Source organism: Sinocyclocheilus rhinocerous, unplaced genomic scaffold (assembly GCF_001515625.1).
Source record: "Sinocyclocheilus rhinocerous isolate Xijiao unplaced genomic scaffold, SAMN03320098_v1.1 scaffold1112, whole genome shotgun sequence".
In the NCBI taxonomy this organism is placed as follows: domain Eukaryota; kingdom Metazoa; phylum Chordata; class Actinopteri; order Cypriniformes; family Cyprinidae; genus Sinocyclocheilus; species Sinocyclocheilus rhinocerous.
The window spans coordinates 380118-390399 of NW_015657961.1; the positions used below are offsets into that span (position 1 = coordinate 380118).

Consider the following 10282-nt stretch of genomic DNA (forward strand, 5'->3'; position numbering starts at 1 on the left):
TTCAGGAAAGATTTTGATGTGTATGTAAACTCTTTAAGAAACTCTAATAATTCTATTGCATGTAAGACTCTTTCATGGTGTAAGTCTTATAAGCTAACATAGTATGCTTTGGAGTATTGTTTGTAACCCTTATTGTCTTTTGTTCTTACTTGTCTTTGTAATTATTTGTTGTTCTTCTATTGCATAATAAAAAAATTAAAAATACAAATGTAGACTAGCTGTTCCATAAAATGTGCTGCACACATCTGAATATTTGGGTTGAAGTGTTCTGGAACAGTGTTGTAAATACAACTTAACCACTGATTTCTAGTCGTGTCCATTTTTGGACGGCCAAACAATGTAGTTTCGCTTTCACAACGAAACACAGCGTCTCACACGGTGGCCTAGTGTGAGCGGCGGCGGCGGCCTAGAGTGAGCGGAGGCCGGGGGCTAGAGTGAGGAACGGCTGGAGGGCTAGAGGGAGTGGAGGCCGGGGGGCTTGACCAAGAGCTTGTAACACTCCAAAGAGAAAGGAAAACTTGAAATCGCATCATATGACCCCTTTAAATTGCCTAATATAGGCTTCTTCTTCTTTTTTTTTAGCAAAGTTAAAAAAAATTATAAAAACAATTATAGAGTAGCCTACTTTTCATTAAAGTCTCCCTTTATTGTATAGTTACCAGTGTAGTTTTATTGCGTTCACTTGTTCATCCAACAGCTACAGAGCCACCAAAAATCAATCAATCAATCACAAGAACTAGGTGTTTGGAAACCAAGAAATAAAACAACTGCTTGAGAAAATATACATTTGTACATTTTGACTCCTGCAGGATGCATGAAAACATACTACAGAAAAAAATAAAAATATATAGCCTATTTATTTATACCACAGTCATGAAATGATGCATAAAGCATGTCCCTGCTGTGTTATCATAGTGTGCTGACTGTGATTTACTCAAGTCATAATTAATTAATGGTGTTGTGCTGAACAGTTCAGTGTGAAGCAGCTGTCTGTGTTAATTGATTTTAACAGAACACTTTTTCTAACAGCTGAACCACTTTAACATAATTATTTAATCTGTCAGTAATTATAACAGAATAATATAACAGAAACCATTAGAAACACAAACACTTTTATATAAATGAGATTAATTATTTTCTGAAACGTTTTACTTGGATGTTCATCTAATATTTTTTAATTACTTGTTTCAGAATGTTTAGAGAACATTCAAAAGTAACGTTCCCATAATGTTTGCGAAATGAAAAAGGAATGTTCCCTTATTATCTGCATAACTAAGGGAAAAAGAAAAAAAAAAGTAAAACTGGACATTTTGAAAGTTTAGAAATGTTTTCATACAGGGAAAGTTCAGCCAAAAATGAAAATTCTGTCAATTTACAAGTTGTTCCAAACCTGTATGAGTTTCTCTTTTTTTGCATTGAACAAAAAACAAGATATTTTTAAGAATGTTGGTAACAAAGCAGTTGTTATTCCCCACGGACTTCAGAAAAAAATACTATGGAAGTCAATAGGGACCAAAAACTGTTTACCCATATTATTCAATATATCTTCTTTTGAGTTCAGCAGAAGAAATAAATTCATACAGGGTGCAATAAATGTTGAATAAATGATGACAGAATTTTCATTTTTGGGTGAACTATCCCTGAACGTTAGCAAAACATATTTTATTAGCTGAAAAAACAAAAGAAAGCTTTTTTTAACAAACTTATCAAATTCTATCAAATTTATGACATTGCGTATAAGTTCACATTTCCCTACAGACTAACATTTTACTAAACAAAAAAGCACCTGTTCCTCCTAAATAAGGCACATTCATGAATACATTGTTTGTAGCTATAATGCAGTGTGGTGACTCAATAACTGTCCCCGTTTCACAGCTGGGCATTCATGTTTGAGCTCCAGCATTCCCACGACAGGCAATTTGGAAAATGGATGAATGCATTTTGTCCATGTTGGTGATTATTTTAATAGGGTAAGATGTAAACCAGCTGATCCCGCGTGGGAGGCCCTTTGACCCCGTATACCCTGGATTGATTACTCGTGTCTCAGATCTTGCGCTCATCGGTGCCAACGATTTGAACAGGTGGAGGTGCGCTGCTCTCCCTCGGCGCTTCAGTGCGTCATCATCAGAGTCTCTCAATTACCGGCGGTTAAATCAGATTGATTAACACGAATTAAGAAAGTCCCGGTTAATTCAGAGGAGACTGACTCTCGATTAAATCTACAACGTGAACTAAACACACGACGGAATGCAGGAGCATTTTCATTTTGGATTTACTTGAACCGCAGCCAATTATTCCATGACTCATTCCGGTGATTCTGTCATCTCAGAAATAAGATGCTCTTCGCCTCATATAAATAAACCCCACTGATGCTCGAGATGCACCGACAACCGACTCTCACAAACAAGGTAATTTCCAGAGGACACCGACCTGAGGTAAGCATGAACTCAAATCATGCCTTTTACAAAATGACATAAATGTAAACTGTAGCTATGCTAATGCGTTAATGTGCTGCGTAAGAAAGTGTTAGTTAATTATTTAAAATAGTTGTTTGTAATAAAAGTAATGAAATAGAATCAAAAGTCTGAGCCCACTTTTTTTCTTAAAGCCAGACATAAGGAATGGAATTTTGAAAAGTTATGACGTGAAACTATTGGCTACACTGCAAAAAAAAAATGCATTAAACATTACATTTTTAAACATTAAAACTGTTGCTCTTTTGTTAGTTTTGACTGCTTTTATTGTCCTCATTTGTATGTCGCTTTGGATAAAAGCGTCTGCTAAGTGACTAAATGTAAATGTAAACATTAAAGCGTAACAGGATGACTATATGCCCGCATGTCATTAAAAATGCTCAAATGGAATAGAATATTTTCAGGTAAAAAGTGCAGTAGGCTAGTCTCAGATTTCTGGAACCCATATATGGGTTATATAAAAGTATTAAAGAAAGTATTAATGTATAAAAGTCATGCACACATTAAAGAATAAAGAGAGAGAGAGAAAAAACGTTTTCAAGTCCTGTTCACGTTTTTATCGCCCATTATATCATGTTTATTCAGATAACCGGGAGTTTCCCTCAATGAAGCTGCACGTGCAACTCGCTGCTGTGTCCCTCGGTGTGTTTGTCTCGCTTTCTGGATCCGCCCCCGGACACACGAACACGCAGCTGCCGGTTCTGATGCGCTCGGGAGCGGATTACTTCATCAGGCTGGACAACGCCGCTCACAGTCCGCGCGCGCCAGACCGGAGATCACCGACACGCACCGAGGCGCTTCAGCTGCAGCTCACGCAGCGGCGGTTAGGAGGTAAGCTCGGTAGTCTCGGTAACGAGATCATAAACAGCCTCGAGGAGCGGGAGCGCCGGTCTGAGGATCCGCCAATTTCGCTGGATCTTACTTTTCACCTGTTGCGCGAGGTGCTGCAGATGGCGCGAGCCGAACAACTGGCCCAGCGCGCGAGCAACAACCGCAAGATTATGGACGATTTAGGAAAATAATACACGTCTTACACAAATACATTATATGTATAAGGTATTAAAATATGATTTTATGTTTATTTCTAAAGTGACGTTAGACATGTTTAGGGTTTACATGTGAATCATCTTTTTGTTCTTGTAGGCCTTTTCCTTCATCTTTTAATTTATTCATTTAATTTATTCCTCAGTATGAACATATACAAAAGACAAGACTTATACACATATTAATAATCCTTTATTTTCCATTTTAGTCAGCTACTTTAGTCAGAAAATATTATCAATGAATATTTAGGCCTAACAGTTGTGTTTTTATCTCGCCAAATTCCTACTTTGATATTGAATGCATATTTATGACTGTAGTGTCAAAGTAACAAAATATTAGTTATGAAGTACTTTTCTGGAACGTACTGTGATGTTGCAGGTTTACTAACTTAGTCTGATATTATTTTGGCATATTTAACCAGGAAAAAGAGAAAACGTGGCATGGTCCATCCTCAGATGTCTGGCTGGGACCGGCAGTTACCTAAATATATGGAAAAGAAGGAGAAAGTGAGATGTAAAGAGACAGATGGCGATGACTGGACAGAAATAGAAACAGTAAGACAGAGCAAAAGGGTTTTCATAGTGATTTGTGGTCATAACATAATACAGCATCTATCTGTGGTCATATGAAATAGTTTTGAAATGACTGAAAGGTTAGAGACGGGGCAGGTCAGAGTTTAGGCATTTTTTGATTGTCACTCGTAATTCAGGATTGTTCTGGTTTTGTCCTCAGCTCTTTTGGGACAAAAACTTCCAGCCTTTTGACTAGCAGCTCAGATTCTGAAGCTACCAGCCTATTGCTCATGTTTAAAGGGGTCATATGATGCGATTTCAAGTTTTCCTTTCTCTTTGGAGTGTTACAAGCTGTTTGTGAATAGATAAGATCCCTAAAGTTGCAAAGACTAAAGTCTCAAACCCAAAGAGATATTCTTTATAAAAGTTAAGACTCGTACACGCCCTCCTAAAACGCCTCGTTTAAACACGCCCCCACATGTCTACGTCATGATGTGGGAAGATTTGCATAACGCCGCCCAAATGTTCACGCAAAGAAAGAAGGCGTAACTTTATTGTTGCTGCCACCACCGCCGCCATGTTGTGAAGACGCTGTGTGTTTCGTTGCGAAAGCGAAAATACTTTGTTTGGCCTTCCAAAAGAGGACACGACTAGAAATCAGTGGTTAAGTTGTATTTACAACACTGTTCCAGAACAGTTCAACCCAAATATTCAGATGTGTGCAGCGCATTTTATGAAGGGCTGTTTCCTGATCCTGGTAGAGTAGACTACAGTGCCGGTGTTCTGACTCACAGCCTGTAAGTATGTTTTCATATTTAAAGAATTTGCCACTGATGATTCAGACTCGAGTTTTGGGCAGTGTAGAGTAGCACTTGTTGTTTGTAATTTCTCCGATCACAAATGCAGACATGGTTTTATGTTACGCTCAGTAATTATGTCCCCACTGTATGCAACAAATGCCTCGTTTGTAATGGGTTTTAACGTTTTTGTCTCGTCACGCCAGGACACTGCACAGTAAGGTAAGGGGCATAACACTTCCGTCACACGCTTGAGGTATAATTTGGGCAATCATAACGCACTGGATAGCTGGCCAATCAGAGCACACCTCGCTTTTCAGACCGATGAACTTTGTAAAAATCGACGCGTTTCGGGAAGGCGGGGCATAGAGGAGAAACAATAATGTACTGTATGTGGAAAATAATGTTTTTTTTTTTTTACTTTAAACCACATAAACACATTTCATTACACCAAATACACAACATAATGTTCTTTTTAGCAACATCATGTGACCCCTTTAAATCCCATTTTAATGATGGGCAGCCTCCGGATGGACAGTGTTTGTATTGTTCTTTAATTCTGTTTAGTTGTATTTTTGAGGACACTTTCAGTTATTACTCAGTTCTTTCTGGTTTCTGATTATATAAGTAAATGAATTTACCAAATCATTTTATGATAATGATATTGCGACACTCCTGAAAACTCTTACACATATTGTGGCCATTAATGTGGGCAAAAGACATGAATCAATGTTCAACATTTTAATTTGAATATAATTTGTAGAAAGGATTGTTGAACTCTTTCCAGGCAGGCAGTTGCATTTTTTTTAAATCTCAATTTCTCTTTAGTTTAGAGAGACTGGGTCACATTATAAATAAATAAAGAACCATATAAACTATGTAAAATTGGTAATTTTGAAAAAGTAAAATCGTTCAATACGTCTTTTTCATTTTCATTTCATGAATGTCCTAAATCTGACATGGCTAACATTTTATATTTTCAACATGTTGAATTCTGTAAGAAAACTTATGCAGGAAAAAATTATAATTTTGCAATGTAATTCACTGAATTTGTCAACATATGTTCTACTTTGTTTTACAAAAAGTATAACTTGACAAATTTTAAGTACCATTACATAAAACAAAGGAAAAATAAACTACAAAAGTGTCCATATTTTGGTGTCAGTGGTCTTGTACTGTCTTGATTTTTAGAAAAAAAAGTGAGCATGAAGGTCCACCACTAACTCACTAGGATGTGTCCAGAACATCCAAAAATGTAGGAATGAGATCATACTAATTAGCAACCAACACCAATTCGATAAAACACAAAATATTTACAAATTGCCATGAGATTGTGTTAGTTTGAATCTCAGCAAAATATAAGCTGATCCCAATACAGCAGCCACTCTTTGTGATCCCTATATGTCCTCAGATGTTTTTCTGAGTCTTTCACCAACCCGAAGTTAAAAACATTTACTGACCAATCCTAAAAAATGGTATTAAATGATCACAATTTCAAGGCACCACAAATATGGATGAGAGTAAGGGAGACAGAATCTTACCTGAGCAGGTGCGTCTGTGGAAGAGTTGTGACTTGTGTCTAGAGTGGGCGTAAATAAGGGCGTGTTTTCTGCTGGGTTGATGTTCACTGACTGACTTGGTTTTGATGACATCTGGCAGGAGTCAGCTGCCATTGGTGGAGATGTCGGTACAGGGGTTTGTCTCTGCTGGGCCGTGGCGGGTGTAGCCAATGAAGATGTCTGAGTCTCTGGACTAACAGTACCTGCTAATTCTTCCTCATCATCATCATCCTCTTCATTTTCATCACCATCTACAATAACAGAGAGAAAGATCTTATATAAAGGAACAGATAAAAAAAAAAAAAAGGTTAGGATTAGAGTTAATTTACCCTTGGTAAAGTCCATGCTAAGTATTGTTCTACGTTCAGAGCTGAAGTTTGCAGTGAAATGATCCATATTTTCATATCCACGTTCCACCTTTTCTAAATGAGACACATTCCTGCCTTCTGCTATCCTGAGATGAAGAAGACAGAATGAATAAGATGGCATCAGAAGGATGAAGTGTACAATTTAAAAAAACAGTTATAATCAGTAAAATGATTATTTGAATCTTACTTTTGTAGTAAAGGCTTCGTATTCTGTTAGAGAGACGTGTAGATTAAAAACTTAATCCATTGCAAAAACATGCTTTCTTTTCTAATACACAACATATTATTTTACTTTAAGTGTTTTTGTTAAAGAAAAACATGCAAGACTACAATAAAGAACTTGGCAGACCTGCAAGAAGATGGCCATCTCAGATTCCTCCATCGTCTGAAATCCTGTCTCCACTAATTTAGCTGTGTTATCCAGGTGCTCTCTGTACCTGCACAGGTGATTGCTGTGATTAGCAGAGTGTGTAAAACCTGCATAAACATACTTATTATGGAAAAATAAAGAAAACATGCTGTTAAGGACATTAAAAAAACTTTGAGTGAAGCAGATAAATGTGTTGTGTGCATTTATGTGTGTGTGTGCATGTACTTGCACTGTAGGCCACCGATGTAGTCAAGTTTCTCCTGCTGTTCTGCGGTGATCTTCAGTGTGAGTTCTCCTCTGCGCTCTTCCAGAAGAGCATACAGATGATCAAACCACTCACATACACGAGACTTCTGCCTACGACCGTTCTCCTACACACAAACACACATGCACTGACATCATTACAAGGACCATAATGTAAGAAATAACTAAACGTTGACGGCATGGTAAAAAAAAAAGTAATTGCTGTTGATAACACACACACACACCTCCACTGCACTGCAGCTTTCCTCTAGCTGACTGATGACGCCCTGAATTCTGTCATTGTTGCCAACCAACACAGCAACACCATCAGACAACTCGGTCTGCGCACACAATCACATAAATATAAACTGATCAATCATCATGAAGATTAAATACAGAGGTGCAGGGAGAGGAAAGCAGAAAGATAGATTTAAAGCAGTCTCACTTTCTGGGTCTCGTAGACAGATTTGAGTGGAGCAACCTGACAGGACTGATGACTCCCAAAGACTTTACATAGCGAACAAGTGGGAATAGAGCAGGTCACACAGTATATATTAATCTTCTCATCCGGATGCTCCTCACACATCAACACATCGTTCTTCAGTTCTGGCTCAGGCTTACTGCTGCTGACAGAGAATCAAAGAGATTTTACTTAAATTGCCTCTATTTACACATACTAGTGTTTAAAATGTTGTACATAAGTGTATAGAGTATAGAATATGAATCTTCAACAAAAAAAAAAGAGAAGTGAGAGAAAGTAACTGCTGTTGTTCATGTTGATGTGTTTCCAAGCGTGTGTGTGTTGGGGCAACTGATAAACACAGAACGTGTCTGAAATAGCTCCTGTCACATTGGCCTATTATAAATATAGCCCAACACACGCACACACACAAACTGACAACGTGCTTGAATAGAATAGAATAGAATAGAATAAAATGATTATACAGCATAAACGATTGGAGAAGAGGATATGAAGCTGGTTTAGTTATAGTAAAAGTACCCGCTGGATTCCTGTTTGTACATATCTATGATGTTCTCCACCAGCAGGTTCCTCTGAAGGCCATACACCCCATGCCTATCCAGAACCACTTCATGCCTACAGGATGGGCAGCGGAACCGGCCACCAGAGCCCAATGTAGAACCTCCTCGTGTGGGCAGGTAGGGGTTTGAGGCCTAAAACACATACAAATACATTGAGATGTTCTTTACAAGGGAATGGAATATATAGTCTTATGCATTAAATACAAATAAAACAACATCTTAATACACTGACAGAAGAAATATTACTTTATCAATGTTGCAATTATAAAATAATGAGCATAAAAAAGATATCAATTACGATGATTAATAAAAAAATAGCTGTAATAATAATACAGTCTTTTTTGTAATTCAATAACTATTACAGTTCTGCACTTATTATTTATTAAAGCATTTTGTCTAGCTTAGTAACAAATCCATACACAAAGAACCTGAGGATGTTATATTTGTAATCTCTTTCCCAGTCCTGATATTTTTATGACTCTTTAAACTGTTAGATTCTTTAAACTTAAAATTTACCCCTCCAATCTTATTTCTAGCTATTAAAAATTCCATATTAAGTTTGGTCTCAGTGGAAGAATGAAATCCACCCATTTCACCCATAGCTTCACCAACTTCTCCAATTGTACACACAAATATGTATTATAAATAATAAGTTGTCATCATTATACAGCAGTACATATGCTGATTTTAAAAGCACCACAAGAAACTGGTAAACTGGTACTTTTGGAACATGTTAGAAAGCATTAGGTAGTCTAAACTGGTTAATAACTGTTCCAAGCCATTCCAAGCACAAGACAATCTTGAACCAGTAACATACCAAATGTTCATACCAGCTTCTTAAGATGTTTTTTGAAATATAGTGTTATAAAATACCATATTAACTTTAAGTTTTGTATAGGCCTACTGGCGGTACCTGAAAGATGTCATTGGCACATTTGCGGCAGAGGTTGTGCTGGCACGGTAGGATCACCACCGGCTTGGTGAAGATCTCAAGGCAAATAGGGCATATCAGCTGCCTCTCCAAACTCTCCATGGTCTCGCGCGTTCTTGGGCACCAAAGATCCAAACCCACGCTCATCACGCGAAGCGCACGCACTCGTCAAACACACTCTGGTGTGTGTTGGTCTGTTTATTTTTATTTTCTTACAAAAGAAATGCAGTTGTAATACTGTCTACCCGTGTGGGACGCGTACAAAACGCTTCGTCACCTTCCTCCACGTCTGGTCTGTTTTTAGAACGGGTATGTCAAGGTTGCCATGATTACGTGACCATATATGAAAACTGCGCCGCGCGAGACCGGACAGCTGTCTGCCCCCCACCACAAGCTCGCAAACCTCCCCTGCCCGGCCTGGAATCACACTCACACCCCTGGAAACCAGCACACAAGTCCAGTCTTTCAGACAAGTCATCTTTTCCCAAACAAGTTTAATGAGATGCTTTTCTTGTTAAAATTTGACTTAGCCTACGTGTAAAGGAGATGCTCTTCTATTTTTGCTACTTCTATCTAACGGTCTTTTAAAAAGTTTCATTTAAAAGCTTTTGCTTAAATTATCGTCAATTGGTTTTCTAGACAAATATTAATTTAGAAAACTAACATTGTTATTTATTTATTTATTTATTTATTTATTTATTTATTTATTTATTTATTTATTTATTTATTTATTTATTTATTTATTTATTTATTTATTTATTTATTTATTTATTTATTTATTTATTAAAATCGTTATTAAAAACGAGTTTAGGTATGGAGGACGAAACTATGGAGGACGAAACCTGCAAAAACAATAAATAAATAAATACACAAATAAATAAATAAATATGCAAATAAATAAATAAATGTGTGTATAAATACACAAATTCTTGTTTAAATACAT

At 37.1% G+C, this 10282-nt stretch overlaps 2 protein-coding genes across 3 annotated transcripts; one reads left to right on the forward strand and one right to left on the reverse strand.

The window, feature by feature from the left end:
• Window positions 1-2076: 2076 nt before the first annotated feature.
• Window positions 2077-3496, forward strand: LOC107721759 (corticoliberin-2-like). Its single transcript, XM_016529920.1, has 2 exons — window positions 2077-2435; window positions 3060-3496. Exon 2 carries the CDS (start codon window positions 3080-3082, stop codon window positions 3494-3496), a length of 417 nt encoding a protein of 138 aa, XP_016385406.1. The 5' UTR covers window positions 2077-2435; window positions 3060-3079.
• Window positions 3497-3674: 178 nt separating this feature from the next.
• Window positions 3675-9723, reverse strand: LOC107721744 (E3 ubiquitin-protein ligase TRIM63-like). Of its 2 annotated transcripts, none has more exons than XM_016529903.1 (10): window positions 9322-9723; window positions 8368-8540; window positions 7813-7993; window positions 7613-7708; window positions 7350-7495; window positions 7104-7191; window positions 6942-6964; window positions 6716-6840; window positions 6369-6637; window positions 3675-3998 (listed from the first exon to the last, which is right to left on the reverse strand). In XM_016529903.1, the coding sequence occupies exons 1-10, from the start codon at window positions 9484-9486 to the stop codon at window positions 3918-3920; spliced, it is 1347 nt and encodes a 448-aa protein (XP_016385389.1). In that variant the 5' UTR covers window positions 9487-9723; the 3' UTR covers window positions 3675-3917. The 2 variants fall into 2 exon arrangements, with proteins under 2 accessions (XP_016385389.1, XP_016385390.1); XM_016529904.1 differs by having other exon boundaries at window positions 3676-3998; window positions 7813-7990; window positions 9322-9721.
• Between the last annotated feature and the right edge of the window lie 559 nt (window positions 9724-10282).